The sequence below is a fragment of the Xenopus tropicalis genome, chromosome 7 (assembly GCF_000004195.4).
Source record: "Xenopus tropicalis strain Nigerian chromosome 7, UCB_Xtro_10.0, whole genome shotgun sequence".
Lineage (NCBI taxonomy): Eukaryota > Metazoa > Chordata > Amphibia > Anura > Pipidae > Xenopus > Xenopus tropicalis.
In genome coordinates, this window is record NC_030683.2 from 79,149,487 (window position 1) to 79,169,270 (window position 19,784).

Below are 19,784 nucleotides of genomic sequence, written 5' to 3' on the forward strand. Positions count from 1 at the left end.
GCTTGAGGGGGAACTTGCTAGGGGTGGGGGCCTATGCCTCATTTTTATGCAAAAGGGAGCTAATGGTGATTTGTGTTGTCCTGGGGCAATGGTCCTAAGAGGGAGATATCATGGTTGCCCACTCTCACTTGCCCAGCCATTGCTTTGGCAGAAGTGGCCGGCATGGTGGTTAGTCTGGTTGGCAGCCTTTGGTCTTGGCAAGGATTTCTGGTATGGATTTGATACAATTCAAATGAACTATTATATGTAATGTTGCACTAGTTATGTTAACTTTCTGTTATATCTTTATGTGTATCTTTATAAGCATATGCATATCACTTGTACTTGCTTTTAGGGAAACCACAACCTGGGGTACAAAAAACTTAATTTGTTAGAAGCAATGAATAATGGTTAATACATAATATCCCCATAATAACCCCACCATGACAAATGAGCAACCTAGTATTTTAGCATATGGTGATTTATCAATCAGTCCTGTCGCTTCACCAAAAATTTAGCAAATCAGCAGAAGTTCGCAAAACGTATTAAAGTCAATGGGCATTTTTTCGCAGCCATTGCAGCCATTAGGTTAACTTAGAGGTGAACTGCTCCTTTAAGTCATCCTTGCATCAATATTAAGTCCAAGATTTTTTACAGTCCTGCTTGGGCTGTCTAAGACATTTGTTATATGCTTATATTTTGCATTTTCAAGGCAAAATGAATTAATTGTAGTCCTTTCTGGCCAAAATCTGTGATTATCGGTCCATGTAAGGGCCCTCCTATCATTTGGCTGATCAAACTATGGTATGATTACACAGCAGGTTACTGACCGTAAGGGGAATGTGGGCAGAATGATGAATTAGCTCATTTAGAACTGCAAAAGTCACACTACAATCAGTGGGATTGGACTATGTTAGATTGTTATTGAAATTTAAATCATTTACTTCAGGTTGCCTCCTACGCCACAAAATATACATTTGAACTGTGAGGCTGAGACTTTCCACAGTCCTACCTACTGCTGTTGTATATTGCACTTATAAACAGGAAGGCTTACAAGGAGAAATGAAGACATTTGTCCAACACAGGTCAGTTAAGGTCATACATGCAAATAGGGAAAATAAAAATTAAAACACAACGGAAAAAGACCATGACAGTTTAATGACTAGCAATGAATCAGTAGCAGTGGTGTGTATATGCACCTCCTACAGTCTCATTATTGCTTTGTGTGTCAGTTAGCCTGCAGCAGTTTGAGGCATTGCTTAGCCACAGACAACTCATTATCTCAGTGCAGGTTGTTGTCTGATCAGCTGCTTCGTCAGTAAAAGAGTAAGGAGACACACCTTAATATAGGTCAGAAGCTTGATGATTGGTAATCCAGAGCAATTTTCACACAAAATGACATATTCTCACGATACCCTCACTTCTTGCTTTTAAAACATTTCCTTGAAGAAAATGCAAGTTTAATGGAAAACTATACCCCAAGAATGAATACTTAACCAACAGATAGTTTATATCAAATTAAGTGGCTCATTAAAGAATCTTACAAAACTGGAAAATATATTTCAGCTTTTATTGTCCTTTTACTTCTATTCCCTTGAGCCACCATTTTGTGATGGTTTGTGTGCTCCCTCAGCGATCACCTGACAGGAAATAAGGCTGTTAACTATTACAGGAAGAAGTTTGGGAGACAAAAGACAGAACTTTGTCCATTAATTGGCTCATGTGACCTAAGGCTGATGCCACATGTGGCGTAGGGCTGATTTTTTCGGCAAGCGGAAAAACGCTTGCCGAAAATTCAGCCATACTCCTGCTACTTGTGCCTGCACCCGAATGAATGGAATACGCTCGGGTGCAGGCACATGTAGCCGATATACGCATGAAAACACGAGACTTTGCATTCTCTTGCGTTTTCATGCGTATATCGGCTACATGTGCCTGCACCCGAGTGTATTCCATTCACCACTAAAGACTTTTATACAGTTAAAGTATTTACAAAAGACCAAGAATGCAATTCTGCACAGGAATCTGGAGCATGAACATCATCTGGAGCACTTTTAATGTTGTGTATTACAATTATTCAGTGCCGAGCAATGATTGTTTCTTCATTGCCTGATTCCGCTTGCCTGGGGAGAGTGTGATGTTGTGAGTCAGTGGGCAGGGCAATAGTGGCTGATACATCCTAAGAGTGCATCTGCCATTTTGATAACACTTAACAACAATAAATGATTGTAGCTATTACAGTGCGATAGAACATTTTCTAAAGCTTACATCAAGTGAAGGAGGCACATTGAGAGGAAATAATTTAGCAACTACGTAGGCCCATTGAGAGGAAATAATATAGCAACTAAGTAGAATTATGGATAGATGTCATGTGGAAAGAATGAAATACAGGCTTTCCTTGTCGTTTAAATTTGGCAAATATTCCCATTCTATTCAGAGATGAATACTGATATTGCAGTGACTAAGCAATAACTGCTGAGCTACAGAGAACTTTGTATGAAACGTTGATCGGATGGCAATGTTAAAATAAAGATTGCATTTTTATGAAAAGCCCATGGAGTGCGCTAACAACATTTTTTTTATTTTTTGAATATATACATGTATATATACACATATACAAAAACCATGAATATCCTGTAAATTTTATCCTTATAAACAGTTACATCAGTTGTAACCGGTGCACTTGGCTTTCAGCTGTATACATTTATCTGGTAATGAAAAATAAATCTATATATATATATACTGTATACATATATAAATATATACATATAAATACTGTATATATATATTAGCAAAATTGTTTTGTACTAAATATTCATTTGCAAAGTTTTAGATGAAAAACTTTAGTACTTTTACCCTTCAGGATATGTTGAAAAAAAATATAATTGTCCACAAGCACAAGCTGAAGAACAGGTTACAGCCACTATGATAAATAATTAAAAAAGAGGTCTCTTTCTGTTAAAGAGGGCAGGGCAAGAATGTTCCTAAGGCTTCCTGGGTGTGGATCAGATTGTGTAACCTTACCTGAAGCTGCAACATCTCTGTTTGTCACATCTACTTTGCTTAGCATTTCCAATAGGAATCGAGTGTCTTCTGCAGAAAGGTGTGAGTCAGACAAGTAGCTATTTAGCACATTTGCTTTCGTTCTCTATTCTTTCATTTAAAAGAATCTCAAGAGGGTTACACGCATCAGAGAATTAGAAGAGAAGATCTAAACTTCAAAGACCAGACAACGTAATAATGGAAGAACAAGACACTAAAAAATCCAATGGTTCATTTTCTGAAGATGCCAATGACACAAGTATTACTGATGAGAAGGACATTCAGAATGGACCTGGCTTTGATCAAGGAGGCACAAAAACAATCCTGAAAACCAACATTAGCTCTGGAGGGGTAAAGGGTGGCAGAGTGAGTTTTGGCTCTGAGAGCCCTGAAATCCGGCGCTCTGGCCGTACAAGTACTAGCTCTAACATAGAACCTGATGATGTTCTGTGTGATTCATGCATTGATGACAAGAAAAAGGCTGTTAGGTCTTGTCTGGTCTGTCAGACATCCTTCTGTGAAACCCATCTTAAGCCCCATCTGGAGGGGGCTGCTTTTCGTGACCATAAGCTATTGGAGCCCATTAGAGACTTTGAGGCCAGAAAATGTCAGCTCCACAGCAAAACAATGGAGCTGTTCTGTCAAACTGACCAAAGTTGCATATGCTACCTTTGTATGTTCCAGGAGCATAAGAATCATAACACAGTGACTGTAGAGGCTGAGAAGTACGTTAAGGAGGTGAGTATTGTTTGTACTGCATATGTACTGCATATGTGCAATCCATGTTATGGAAAAGTAGTCATGTAAAGTAAACTATTACAGGTTAGGAAGCATCTACCATGAAAACTGTTAATTACTAATACTGTAAAGAAATGGCCACCTTTTATCTTTTGTGTGTGGATGCAAGATGTTTGGGCTAAGAATTATAAGAAGAGTTTACTAGGCAATGTCCTATATAGCCCCTTGACATCAAACTGGTAAGCAGGATAGGGGTCCTAAAGTTATCAGATGACATAAGTATAAAGGTACTTGTGCTAGAGAAAAGACTGGATATAAATAATACCATTAGATATTACATTTTCTTCAGTCAAATAGATGATGGTATAACAAAATGCTACAAAATGTTGGTTTGTTTCTGAATGCAAAGCAGGTTTTTAAGGAGAAATAAGAGAAGTAGAAAAGAGACTCTCCTTATTATTTCTTTTTATATAATAATTACAAAATAAAGGTATAAGCATGTTTAAGCATGCTGGGACTTGTAGTCCAACATAAGGTCAACTAAATACATTAAAAAAAAGCTAAAACTAAGTAAATATGGATAAGCACCATGCATAGATTTATGGTTCACAAAGAAAATATTCCTTTCACTCTTTGTTGTCTTCTGCACAGAAATATTGTTACCCGCAGCTTGCTGAAAACATTCATGCTCTTTTATGCATGACCAGTGTTATTTTTAAGAAGGATAAACATGTACTAGGTATATTTATTATGTCCAAGTTCCCTTAAGTTATAATAAAGTGTCCCGTTATCAATAAATAACAATGATAATGATTACTTAGGGGATTTATATGAGGATTGAAAAACTTTGAAATTGAATACAAATAGTCCTGTGGATAGAATCTGCAGATTAGTAATTAGGTTCCTGATAATCTCCATATTTAATGCTAACTTGAATGCTAAAATAACTTGATGAAAACTGTCAGGCTACATCAAACTGAAAAAATATTTTCAGTCAGTTATTCACTGGAACTTTTATAAGGTATGGAATCTATTTTCTGGAAGTCCCTTATCCAGAAAGCTCTAAAAAAGGGGATGCCATTTGCTTATTTCGACTGATTTCTTTTTGTTCTGTATCAATAAAACTTGATGTTTCACTTGACGGGGCCTAAGATGCACTAATTTTAATGTCTACATTTTTAGGAGCTGTAAATGCTGGTGCACAAAATTATATTAGGATCCCGTATCCAGATAATGGATCCCATACCAGTATGAATGTGCGAAATATCAGAATACAAACTGCCTGTACTTAAAAATGTTTTCCCTTTAAGTGGAAGTATCAAATAACCAAACAGTTACTGAGCAAGCTGAGCAGGAAAATCCTCTTACAATTCATTTGCTGATGTTTAGTGCTCTAAAAGGGTTAAAGTGAAAGGCTGAAATTCTGGAGAAGTCTTGTCTGAACACGACAACTATGGGCGTCTTCTTAATTACAACATTTCTTGCATGCCTCTATAATGTCTTTAAATCTATGGCTGGTTTGCTGTCCCGCCTTGGGTGTGCCTAAGCATCTTTTAGACAGGGGAATTGCCTGCAGCTAATACTGCATATTGGATAGACTGACGTCACCTCAGCCACGCCTGGGCAGGTTTGGGAACAGTGTGCAACAAGCATGAAAAGGAAGTCATTGACAGTGTGTTAATGAGTCTCTTCTCAGGTCTTTTAGGTTTCTGCTAGATTTCTGGAATGTAATATCTGACAAAAATTAAAACATTTACCTTAAATGTAAACTTTTGTCCTGTCCTGGTTCGGTAGTTAAAACTTGCTTATGCTAGGACCTGTCAACAAAAACACCCTGTCTATTGATAGTAGTCATTTTAAGTATTAAACCTTTGGGTGACTATTCATCTATTCTCATATAAAACAGGCACGAGGCACTGTTGGTAGGCACTTATTAGTGCTTGGAAAGAATTTACATAAAAGAATGATTGTTAAGGCTAAATTGAAACTTAAAGCCTCTGCAAAGGTCTTCAGTACAGTGAAAGTGTTCAAAAAGTTGTGTTTTTTCAACTGCTCTTTCAGACTAACACGTTTGCAGGCTTATTTGAAGTAGTTGGATCTACCTGCTTCAGATCCCTCTTGCACCTATTGTTAGGTTAGTACAATAAGGCCATACTCTACCAGGTATAATAAGTATTCCACCAGGTAGGTATGAGAGCAATCCAAGTCAGGCAAATGCAATAAAAGTATGGAATGTTCCAAATTAGCGGGAGGTCATCCAATTTAATCAAATAATTCACATTTTTTTTAAATGATTTTCTTTTTTCTGTTATTATAAAACAGTACCTTGTACTTGATGCCAGCTAAGCTAAAATGAATCCTTATTGGATGCAGAACAATCCTATTGAGTTTATTTTATTTCTTATTAGACTTAAGGTTTCTAGATCCAAATTCGATACCTGTAAAACCCCGGGTTCTGAGCATTCTGGATAACAGAAAACCTGTATTGATCCATCCAAATCAAATTCACATAGAAATACTTAAAGAACCGTTATATCTGAGAAAAAATGCCAGTGTAGGGGCCCGTCCTGTTTTTTCCAGTATTTTTTTTTGTCCTCTTTTTTAACTCTATCCCCTATATATAAGAAAAGGCACTTGGTTTGCACAGAAGCAGAAACCCATAGCAACCAATAAGATGTTTGCTTTTAAACAGGTGACCAATAAATGCTTCCTGCTGATTGGTTGCTACGGGTTACTGATCCTGGGCAAACTTTGTGTTTTTTACCATACTCTATGGTTTCCCAACACTTTGCTGTTGGGACATTAATTTTCCAGCTTTACTGGAAGTGTCCTGTTAAAAATCCAAACATTACATATGTAATTGGTGACAATGGATGTGGACTTTTAAGAATGTATACAGCTGTAGAGATGTGCCTTGAAGGATATTTGTGTTACTGTTTTAGCACGATTACTAAACCATAGCTCAAATTTGGTGGACTATATTACCAAGAGGATCATTCTCTGGCTAAGTTGGGTCAGTTTATGCTGGAGAAGAGGTGCTGAATGGGGGATATGATCACTATGTATAACTATACAAGGGGATCATATAATAATCTCCCTAATGCTTTATTTACCAGTAGATTCTTCCAGCAGACTCCAGGGCATCCGTTCTGATTAGAAGAAAGGAGGTCATCTAAATATTCGCAAAGGGTTTTTTTTGTACAGTGAGAGCTGTGAAGTTGTTGAATTCTCTCCCTGTATTGCACTGGCCGATACATTAAATAGCCTTCCTCTGGATCAACTAGCAGTTAGGCAGGCTTTTATTTAGACATATAAAGTTGGTTGAACTTGATGGCTTTTTAAAAGCTTAGTTGTTATGTTACATTCTCCAAATTCCTTCAGTGGAATGAATGCTACCTTCATTTCCTACATTCGAACAATGAGTTAGGGGGGCAAAATTCCATATATGAGAGGCAGGGACTTTTACAGTAATGAATAAAAGGGACTTTCACTTGATAGGCAATGTAGAATTTTATACAAATACTTTATATAACCTATAAAATTGAATACCGCAGATTGCTATTCAGTTCTGATTTTGCTTGTTGTAAGGCTATAACTCCATAGCCAGGGAAGTAATTGGGCCTAATAGCAGATGGCATTAAATCAACCTTTACCAGGAAAAGGAAAATAATACTCAAGTATTAAATATTTTAAAAATAGTATTTATATGATAAAATGCAAATTTTGCAGCACTTTTACACAAATCTGTTTTGGCTGTACTTTGTATAAGGGGAGCTCTGAATTACTGTAAACTGTGTGGGTCTTGTTTCCATGGGAGACAAATATTCCTTGCATGGAAACTTTGGGCTACTTTGGAAAGCTGAGGCACTGCATGTGTTTTCCCACCGTCTTTTTACATTTTAGCTGGTGAGAAATTGAGGATTTATTGTGAGCAACAAAATGTCCAATGTGCCATTACCCTTACAGATATAAAGTGTATACAGAACACCTGAGGTTTTATGGATAAGGGGTCTTTCTGTTACAAGGAGCATAATGCCTTACAGCTAATACATTTAAAAAGTATGAAACATATAAAAAGTAAAGAACCAAATGGGGTAGTTTTGGATTTATGCTAGTCTAGTTAACAGCAAGTACTTTCATGCAGGGTACAGCAAGGCAACATCTAGTCAGATTATCGTTTATTAAAGCAGCAACATATTCTACAAAGGGAATTGATACACAGTGGATTACAAATGGGAAGGTAGAGTGAGTTGCTTGTCATTCTGTTTTATAGAATTTCTAGAGATGGTTTTCTGGGGAGCAATCCTACAGTGACATAGCACATCTATTCTAAACTAAATGGAACAGGAGTGTGACACTGAATATTCTTCAGCCAAATAGCTATTGCCATTTATACTGCACAAACCTGACTGCTGAGTTCCATGTGCCTGAATTTGTTCGTACTAAGGTCCATTATTTCAGCTAATTTAAAGGGGTAGTTCACATTAACTTATAGTATGGCATAGATATTGATAGTATCAGACAACTTGCAATTGGTTCTCATTTATTATTTTTTGTAATTTTTTTGTAATCCATATACCTGGCTGAACCAAATCTGAATTCTTTATGGATTGTATTTCCTATTGGGTACTAGTGCAAGTCCAGTTGAATGTAATTTTGTGCTGCAGCATTTTAGCCAGTAGTGATAAGTGAATCTGATACTCATCACTAGCCAGTACCCATACTAAAAAAGCTTTTATTCATGTGATTCATTTTAACCCCTAGTGACTCCAAACTTGACTGCCCTGACATAACTGATTGTACTGCTTTTCCACTGATATCAAGAGTTTCACAATATAATGGCATTTTTAGGTAAAAGGGAAAGCAGAAAGGTCTGCAGGGTGTGGATACTGGATAGACAAGTAGAACTGGGAAGATTTAAACAAAACATCACATGATTTTCCTGTCTTCAAGGTTTTCTTTATATTCATGAGAATAGTAAGCAGTTATGCATATACATAGTACATACTTTATAGTGAGGGGTGAGTGGCATACATAAAGAATTTCTTTCCTTTCATTAATTTGGATTGACGGCTTCTTACTTCTGTGAAACATATATTATAAGAGTATAGAGTGAAGCATATAGTGGACCACAGTGAAGGAAGAGAGGCCCTAAATTAGGAATTCCCCACAGTGCAATCCCCAAGGTTTGATAGAAATATAATGGAAAATATGTTATTTGAAGTTTCACCATTGATTTTTTCATGCCTAGTGAGTCAATGTTATGGTGGGTGTTCCAGGATAAATTTTTGCCCATAAGAAATAAAAAGATAACCCTGTAGATGTAGAAGGTCTAAATACTCACCAGTAGGGATGTTTGGGTGCAAAGCCCCAAAACTACAGCCATGGGGAGCAGATTACACCATAAATACAAAGATGAGCAATAATTCCATATATTTATAATTTGACAGTTCAGTTAAAATAATAAATCTATTTTTATTAAAGTTACATGTGCATAAAAAAGCCTTACATGTTTTGTGCCTCAAGGCTCTTCATCATAAGCCCTAAAAGTGTACCTATGTATGTAATGGATGGACCTATAAATGTGTGCCAATACAGATTTATTTATGTTAATTGCAAACCTATTCATTACACAGCTACTGGTTACATATTGTACATGCACTCACTATTTGTCCAAAAACATTGCCAGGGACAAGTAACTACTTGACATTCGAAACACTGTACCAACAGAAATCTTTGCCAAGCAGAATTATATATTTGATTGTTCAGTAGAAAATGAATGAATACATTGGTTTATTATACAGAAATCCATAAGTTATCTGTATATCTCCAATGAAATGAAAATGCATAATGCTGCATTTGACTTAAAGAAAGTGTTTCCATATACTGATACACAGTAGCTACACTATTGTTGCTTAACAACTTTATAAGGAATCCAATATTCTTCTACACTTCTCCCCTTCTGTATAGTTGCACTATGGTAAGAAAGAGCACAGCAAACAGAATGGTAAGAAACAGCACAGAGTGTACAGCTTTCCCCTGTTGCTGTAAAAATATAGGAAATTTTTCTAATCATATATGTTAAAGGGCACATAAAGTCTCAGCCTTCACTTTTCTTTATCCTCTATTAGGTGGATAAAGCTTAGAGTTCTGCCTACCAGAGCTGATACGTAACATGGAGCTTATTCTTGATGGTAGTAGAGTCACAGACATCCAATCACAATGGTTCCATTGAACTTGTTCAGTTAGGTGTTACCATCAAGAGTTTAAATACCGGGGAATTCCCTACCAGTCATTTGAACTGAAGAAGCCACTCGGATGAGTGGTGAAACGTTTTCAAGAAAAACTCAGAAAAGTCCAGTTGTTTTAGACTTAATTCTACTAGATACTGTATATCATGACCTGGATGAATGAGAATCTTCATAGACATGGAGCTTATTGTACAATTCTGACTTTTCAATTTTCCATCACCATCAAACATAACATTCATTAATGGGAAATAGTGCTGGTGCAGCGTCGTGTCTGCAACCCTCACCCCTCCCCCTTTTCTCCCCCACACCCTTAACCCATTTACCCAAACAACACACTTAACATGTTAACTTAACATCAGTTAACATTTGTAACATTATTAACTTGTACAAAACCATTTGTATAACAAACATTTACCGTAACCAACATTTACAATAACTGACAATCCTTACTCGCCTCCCAGGGACTGGCCCTGCGCCCAAATGTAACGCCTGGATCCTGCCTCCTTTTTCCCCAACCTAAACCGAGGCAAACTGCCTTCTGATCAGGACCACAGGCCAACATACACTCTCCTTGACAAGTACTCCCTTTAAACTTCCCCCTGGGGGCACGGAGTAAGGTACCCTCCGCCAACTGCGACAACAACAATGACCTCCTTTTTTTAAGGGAGGGAGGGTGGGACGCTGCGAGCTGCTGATCCGTCTGCTGCCTGGAACCTACTGGAAGGTAGGCTGTCCTGAGCGCCCCTCCCCTTGATAAGCCCGGGAAAATCCAGTGCTCTCAGTGGCCAGCCACCCGGAACCCATACAGAGAGAGGGGAGCGGGTTGCTCTCCTTAACCCCGTCATGCCCTGCTTCCCTACACTGCGCTCTGGGTCATTGGGCCCCATGATGGATTGCATAAAAACGTATGTACTTTTTTGCTTTGTAAATGAGCCCTTGTGTATTTTTATATCTTATATTGTTCTTTTTAAGCCATTTCACCAACTTGTATAGCGTGAGACCTTTTCCATTTAAAAGAAGTGTGCCAGTTTATCATCCATGCATAATAAACCCAGGCTTCTTCCTTTTACTACTGTGGCAGGATAGTATTAGAAGTTAGAATATTACAATTTGGGCATCACTGACTCCCATAAATCAGTTCCCTCCTGTTTTGTCACTCAATTACAAATGACATTACACGCTATGCAGACCGGGTATATTAACACTGTGCTGAATAACTAAGTTAATAACAAGCATTTGTGAGCATTAAACTGTGTTTTCCATCCCAGAGTGACAAGCAAGAGCTATCTGCATCGGCCTGAACTGAGCACTTAAAAGATTGTTTGAAAAAAACTCCCCCTTGCAAATTAGAGACAAAAAACTTTCTTAAAGGGATACTATATATCTATTTTTCAAAATGTCATTTGCATAAGTTTAATGGAAATGCTATGGGATAAAGATGAATTTTCCTATCTTCTATAAAGGCCTTACTGAATCTACTTAGTGACTCTACTCAGGTGTTTGTATATCTGGACATACAGCAGCATCAGATATTATCTGATATTATAGTGGATTTGACCAGCTGAGAGCCCGTAGGACTCATATACTAATACCATGAAAACTGTCTACATGTCGTAAGGCCATAAGAAGCAAGTAGTTTTTATCAATCTGTTCAAGGTAGAATAATAAAAGCAAATCTGTGATTGGAAGTTGTGAGTTATTGCATTTTTGCATTCATGTGCACAAGCATATTTGCAGCAGAAATGACTCCCTAGATTGTATATATGCCATTAAGGTCCTTTGACAATTTGCTGTTTCTATAACCTGCTATATTATTGGGGTCTGCTGGTTGAACATCCTTTTCATGTATAGTAAAAAAAACTAACATTTACTACACAAATGATTACAGTAAATGTAAACTCTTGGTAATTTTCTACCTAAGGTGTGCCCTCTGAATCACTAGCCTAGATCAATGGTGCCGTGCTAAACCGCCAGTTGCAATTAAGAGGCAACTGGCATCGCCTCACCTACATTCGCCAGTTAAGCACAGTGCTGTTGGTACAGTCAATATAGTTATGAATGGGGTCCATTAACGTGTACATTCCTATCTGGTGGAATGCATAAAAAAGCCACTGCATGGGAATGCATGAACAAACGCATTACCAGAGTAACAGCCACCTTGTGAACCATGTTATAAGAGCATCAGTGGCATACATATTTTAAAGGCTAACAATAAGAACTTTTTCGTTTTTGCCTGAAGTGATCAACCGCTGTTTCATTGTTCCCAGTGTAATTTCTCTGTAAAGCTGGCCGTATTCTGACAAGTAGGAGATTTGCTTGTGCATGCAGAGATGTGTCAGGGACTGACATATTTACACTCAAGGGTGGAGTCTTAAACAGATACCAATGCAAACTTTAAAGAGACAAAATGATATTGGTATAAATTATCCCAAACATTAAGGTTTCTACAGAGCTCAGTTAGGCTTACATTGCAGTAAGGCTTGGGTCTCACTCTAAAGCTGGCCATACACGTGGCAATCTGACAATGTTTCGTGCGACCATCGGTCGCACGAAACATCGTCAGATCCGCCACACACAGTCAGGGCTGAAACAGCAGATAAGGAGGTAGAAACAATAGGATTTCTACCTCTTTCTGCCGATTCAGCCATGACAGCAGATTTTGGTCAGGCGCCTTCTATGGCGCCCAATCAAAATTTTCTAACCTGGCCAATTGGCGAGTCGTCCGATATCAGCAGCTTCCTGCGATATCGGTCGACTCGCCGACATGCCATACACGCACCGAATATCGTACGAAACGAGGTTTCGTACGATAGTATCGGTGCGTGTATGGCCAGCTTAAGGGGACAAAAGTTGTAATTCTCTAGCTGTTGTTAGACTGCAAAAATGCCCAGCAGGCTTGTTTAAATCTAAAAAGTATCATTATTTTCTACCAAGGTACCGTGTGATGTAGGGAGCCTAGGGTAAAATTTAATATGTTTACTCCATAATATTGAACCCAAATGCTGCTCAACTGCATATTCAGCATGTTATTAAGGGGAAACTCATGCCTAAATTCTTAAAGTAACTTTACCCAGTAAAAATGTTTTTCTGCTCAGCAGGGCCAGTGGCTGAGTTAATACAAGAGGATCCTCCACTTGGAATCCTTCTACTCTCAACTTCCTTTTTTTGTTTCCTAGATAATAAATGGGAAGATTATTCTAGCTTTGAAAACCTTAAGCAGCTTGTAATATTAACATGCACCTGAGAGTAACCTGCCACGAGCCTTGTGCCAAAGCACAGAGCCCCCATCTACTGCAGCGGGGTAGATGAAAGTCCTAACTAATGTACCCCATCATGTGGGTGCTCCCAGTAGGACATCACAGAGTACTGGGCTTATTAGAAGATGCTAATTAAACAAACAGAGCCTTTGAAATCATCTACATTTATATTGATTTGTATATAGAATGATGTTGAATATTTTAGGTGGTATTTTATGATTTGTTTAGGGCACATACAGCGTATAAAAATGACATGATATTTTTCTCTAAGGTTCTAATGTTTTAGGACAGGCTTTAAATTAGAGTTGTTCAGTCCTGAGACAAGTGATTCAGCTGTCAAAATCCGCGGTCAATTTGTGGAATAAAATAGCGACGATGATAAAGGGTAGCACATTACTGCCGCTTGGAATGGATATAAAATAAGACTGTTCACTGAATATAAATGCAAGCGGATAATCAAATGTTCAGCCAGCAGAGGGTAACCAGCACATTGGAAACAAGGGAACTGCTACATATACAAACTGTGGGATTTCTTTAACATTAATCTGTGTACTAGAACAAGGATAGGCACCCTTGATTGCAGAACTTTAATCTCCAGCATTGATCCTGTTGATAGAGATATGTAGTTCACAAAGGTGCCTATTTCTCTTTAGATATGTAGAACACATGCAAATCCATCTGCTTTGGCTTTTAAGCAATGATTGGAGTTTAACAACAACTGGATTAATAACAAAGTATTTTTGGATTTTTGAAGTTGTGTTACATTATCTAAGGGCTGCATGTTTGTGAACTTTATTTTAAATGCTTAAAGGGGAACTTGGCTATTAAAAAAAAAAACAATAATCTGTAGTAGATGCTTAATAATTCTTTTAACAAGGTTTTTTTTTTTTATCGTAGTTTATTAGTGTATTTCCTCAACCTAACATCTTTTTCCTACTGCAAAAAACTCAGTCCTGCTGAGTGATGAATAATTCATGCTGGAATTAGCCAACTGGAGGACAGAACTGTCACTGCCTTAAATGTGTGCAGGTTACAATGGCAAAAAAATAATATTTGGTTGACTATTCACTTATATAGTGTTTGTGAAAAACATTTTTTTTAACATCTGCCACAGTTTAGTAGAGTGTGAATAATAGTTCTACTTCCCCTTTAATTCTTTCAATCTGTGGCTGCCCAAGTGTTTGTATTGCTCTACGATTCCCTGCATCCTGAGCCAGTAAGATAAAGGTACCGCAGGTCAAACTATCTTGATTTAAAGCAGATTGATTTTCTGTGTACTTGGTATATCTACTGGGAAGAATAATATACCGAATCTTGCTTGCATGGAAGGAAAAAAATCTCATTCAAATACCTTTGTCTGTAACCTGACTTCATTAGCTGATAAAAAGACATGACTGGTTTTCCCTTTGCTTTCTACTTTACAGACAGAACTGTCGGAAATACAAGAACAGCTTCACCTTCAGATCCTTGATGTGGATGATGAAGTAGAGAGATGGCAGAAAGAGAAGGATCGCATCAGAGTAAGAACCAAATTCAAACCACATGAAACATGCTATTTTATCAAAGAATTGCCATTTTTAATTGAATTTCTATTTACCCTCATTTATAAAAAAAAAAAAAATCCATCTGAAATAGCTTTGTAGCCGAATCGGCACACATAAAACCTCATTTTAGGGCTCTGGCACACGGGGGAGATTAGTCGCCCGCGACAAAACTCCCTGTTCGCGGGCGACTAATCTCCCCGAGTTGCCTACCCCTGCCATCCCACCGGCGAACATGTAAGTCGCCGGCGGGACAGCACACGCGGCGGCGCGATTTCCCGAAATCGCCGAAAAAGACTCGCAAATCTCCCCCGTGTGCCAGAGCCCTAAAGAGGATGTTCACCTTCATACAATAGTCTAATTGAACAGCCCCTGTGAGAAAAAAAACATTTTTGTAAATTGCCTTTAATATTTTAAATAAGCGTTATCGCACTTTAGTGAATCAACCCTATTCTCTGAAAGGGGCTTTTCAGATTCAGACTATTGTCTGAAGGTGAATATCCCATTTAAAATGATAATGGAAACATTATTGCTACTTTATTGACACTTTTTAAACTTGTATGGAGGAACCAAAGTCTTCAGCATTCATGTAACTAGAGGGCTTGATTACCATTGCCCAAGGACAAGTGCAAGAACAGTAAGGAATGCAAAACAGCAGCACTCGGGGCTAAATGCACTTGCACCTGGAGCAGTGGTCAGTACAGGCTGTGGTTTGCACATTGTGCCAGGCTAAGGGGCACATTTACTAACCCACGAATCCGAATTGGAAAAATTCCGATTGGTAAACGAACATTTTGCGACTTTTTTGTATTTTTTGCGATTTTTTTCGTCGCCTTTACGACTTTTCGGAAATTGTCGCGACTTTTTCGTTACCAATACGATTTGTGCGAAAAAACGAGAGTTTTTCGTAGCCATTACGATTCGTTCGTATCTTGTCACGACTTTTTCGTATTGAGCGCTCGTAAGCGGCGGGCGAAACTTTCAGACTTAGCATGATTTTGGAAGCCTCCCATAGGACTCAATGGCACCCTGCAGCTCCAACCTGGCCCAAGAAAAGTCACCATACTGAAGCTTGAATGAATCCGAATCTTTCGTACTCGGCAGAAAAGCTGTGAAAAAGTCGCGACTTTTCGCGCAAGTAGTAACGCTACGAAAAAATCGCAACATTTTGCGCAACATTCGGAATGGCTACGAAAAAGTCGCGTCAATTTTCCGAAAAATCACCAAATCCCGAACATTACGAAAAAAACGCAATCGGACGCATTCGTCCCGTTCGTGAGTAAGTAAATGTGCCCCTAAGAGTCCAGAGCAAGATGGTAGGCAGTAAGTACAGGGCTCTCAGCATCAGCTTCTATAACATGTAAACTTTTTTTTACTTGATGATTTGCAACGACCCCTAAGCTTAGCTTCTAAACAGTTTCCAAGAGCACACTGAGAGTCACTGACTTTTCTAACAAAATCCAGGATGATGACCCCCAGAATTATTACTGTTATAGAGAGTTTGAAACTTTAGTCTGGTGTAGTAAGTTCTGTATATAAAACACAGCATTCTAGCCATATTTATTTTTAGGGTTTAGTTCTTATTTAAGACTGCTAAAATATTTAAACATGTAACAAACCTAACCATCAAAGAAAATTAAGCTGCAGGCAAATTCCTGCTGGTGCAAATTATACTTTAGTTAGAATTTGTTTGCATTGTACCTTTTATTGCTTATATTTCTATAGCAGTCTTCCCCTATTCATCTCTTTCCATTTGCCAGACAGCCTCTGGTTGCCTAGTTACTTAAAGTGGCCATACACCAGCCCATTAAAGCTGGTGACTTGGCCCCTTCAGCAGGCCTGGATTTATGGCAAGGCCACAAACGCCTGGGCCTACGCTGCCCAAGCCGCACTGAATCTTTGCTCACATAAAGAGCAATGGGGACAGGACAGGCAAAAACTTCAGTGTGTCCTGTCCCCAGTGCTCTGTATATGAGCTAAATGCGTGGGGGCGGTGAATGGGGGTGGCCACTGGGCGCCATGATTACGAATCTGATCAGCTATCTCTTATTCATATTTAGTGCAAATAATACATTTTCTCTAAGCTTCTTTCTGTTCTGTGTGTTATTATATAAACATTTCTTTAGTGCTCCTTTAACTATATTTTATTATGTTAGGGAACAGGTGTTAATTGGTACATACAGCTGTGCAACTCTAAAACAAGAAAATTTTTTTTATACATTTTGTACAATTTCAATTTTAGGCAAAATGATAATTTGCAGGAAGACAAATCTATTGCCAAAATGTGTCCTGGCAAAATTATTAAATCCCAACAATGAAAAAATGACACTGTATTCTTGAGGGTGGGATGGGGGGGTCACATATGCATCCCCCTTAATGCCCCGTACTTTTTCCATAACTTTTAAGGCATTCTAGCACACATGTTAGTGAACCCCATTGGGCACAGGCTACAACAGATCTTTCTAATTTTTGCCTTTACGGCACTCTGCACCTTGCACTTGATTTCCAGTCTGGCACTAGTTGTAGAGCGCAGCCAGACCTCATGTACATTTTTTTTGCAATAAAAGGTATGTTTTTGCTCTTGCTCTAGCATCCAGGGTCTCTGTAAATGAACCCTCTACTGAAAATTGCACAAGGTAGACAGGAGGAAATATTCTGAGCACTTTGCAGGAGTTCCTTGTGTTCATTTTAACCACAGTGTTGGTTTTTATGACAGTCCAAATGGGCAGTCACAAATTTAAATGAGAATGTGAAACAAAACTCCATTTGCCCAGTCAATTGAGCTTTAGATTTCACTTTCATTTTACTTGCTGCAGCTGAAATTTACTTCTAATGCCATTTAAACCTTAAATACCACTCGTTTCGCTATCTTCACAGATATAAACTTCAATGTTCCTATACACTAACAAAATCAAATGTATTAAATGTATGTATGCTTATTATACAGCAGAGTGCATTTTATTGTTATCAGGTACTTTAGGCTCTGGGTGATTTTCTCAAGAGTCATTCAACAGACTTAAAGATATGAATTTTTAAAAGAACCATGCATTCTGTGTTGCAGAGGTGATCCAAAGGCCAAACCACCCAAATTATGTGATATTTCTCTACACATGGGGGTGGTCAAATTGCACCACTGCTGTCATTTATTTCTCAGCTTGAATTAGTTGAGATATACTGCCCCTTTCATTCTCATTCATTATCTCCAATGCTTGGATGGATTTTATCAGTGTAAGGACAAAGGTTAAAGCTGGGTGCATGTGGCTGATCGTATTGCACACCTTTTAAAACTATTCACAACAAAATCAATGTACTTAAAGTTAACGTTAAGGCCCATACCAGAAAAACCACACTAGGAGTTCAGGGCAAGTGAAAGCAAGGTCATTTCGCTCTGGAATTCTACGCCTGGGACCAATGCAGGGATATATCAACATAAATTCAATGAATTGGGAAAGTGGGGACACCAGGCCTCTCCCCACTCTGGCAAGACTACCACTGGAATGTGACAAGCACCCAACTCAATTCCTAAAAAAAAAGAAAACCGTCAACTAAACCCCCTGCACCTCTCAACAGGGAGGGAGGACAGGAAGCTTCTGACTGCTACCACAAAAGCAGAAATGGTGTTCAGCTGGAACTACCTCCCTTTTAAACCTCTTAACCCAGCATTTCAAAAACCCTTGGCCCTTTTAGCATGGTTAATTCTCCGCTACCAAAATAGTTTTATCCGGATTATGCCATTCTAATAGTTCCCATAAACCCATACACTGATACTGTCTAACATTTGATCAATATAAGCTATAATACATAACCGAAGTGCAGACAATAGTGAAATGTTTACAATGAATTGAAGCCCTTGGGTATAATAGGGCCATATGATGTCCTGAAAAAAACCTCATCCATTATATTGGGCCTCTGTTTGGTTATCATTGCTTTACATAATGTATATCTTTGTGAATGTTACCAGTAAATGTTAAATATAAACTGTGTTGTCATTTTAAATTATAGCTTATAACCAACAGAGAGACAGGTCTGATTTAAAAGAACATCATACTTATGGTTTAAATCGTGCTTTTATTTCAGAATTTCACAACCAACCAAAAGTCAGCTGTGGATCACTGCTTCAAAGATTTGATAAAAGAGCTTCAAAGACAGCAGGAGGAGGTGAAGGCTCAGCTGGAGCAGAAAGAAAGGGCTGCAGTAGACCTTATTGAGCAGATAGTGGGCGACCTACAAGTGAAACGCGATCAGCTGCAAGATAAGCAACATGATGGGGATAAACTTCTTCATACTACTGATGCTGTATTGTTTTTGCAGGTGGGTTAACATGGAACAAATAGGTGCAAAACACCACAGAAATATAAAAAAAGGAAAATTTCCAGTTCAGCTGTTAGCAATTTTAATTTGTCTTACACTTGTACAATCCAGTAATTAGCTTTTACATAAAATGGTTACTATGATCATTATCCAAGTGTTTATCTGAATTATCCTGACACACAAGTAGCATTTACTGGTCTACTGATTTTTATCAGTGTAATGTAATAAAAGGTGAAAAGAATGCATCGGATAGTAACCCATAGCAACCATTTTGCAGGCAATATTTACGTTTCAGGTCTATGAAAGCAAATATCCAACTGGTTTCTGTGGGTTACTATACCTCCATCAAACTTTGCACCTATTATTTCATGGCTCTCTGAATATTACATGACCTAAAGCCAGCCTTGTGCCTATTATTGGACTACCACTGTGTTCCTTTAAATAAGTTGTCTAAATGTCTTGATCTACTGTTTATGCCCATTCATAATTTATATTTCTCTTATATATTGCTTAAACCACACATGCGATTAAGTCTTCCCTTGGTGATTAGCATGCACAGTACAGCAAAACTGCCTGCTATTATGTGCAGATTTCTATTTGTTAAAGGCACTTACTTGCAAAGTCACCCATTGTACCTCCTTATAGTGGAGATCAGTGCTGATGCC

General features: G+C 38.2%; 1 protein-coding gene across 3 annotated transcripts in view; it reads left to right on the forward strand.

The window, feature by feature from the left end:
* The first annotated feature begins 147 nt into the window (after positions 1-147).
* trim29 (tripartite motif containing 29) overlaps positions 148-19,784 on the forward strand; it is a 34,138-nt gene continuing 14,501 nt past the window's right edge. Inside the window, exons 1-3 of one of the 3 annotated variants that reach the window (XM_018096075.2) lie at positions 148-210; positions 14,692-14,787; positions 18,886-19,119. In XM_018096075.2, coding sequence (XP_017951564.1) covers positions 163-210; positions 14,692-14,787; positions 18,886-19,119 — 378 coding nt within the window. In that variant the 5' untranslated portion in view covers positions 148-162. Of the gene's footprint in view, positions 211-2,990; positions 3,760-14,691; positions 14,788-18,885; positions 19,120-19,784 lie in introns of those variants that run through there. The other 2 variants (XM_031905679.1, XM_004916119.4) reach the window with 2 other exon arrangements.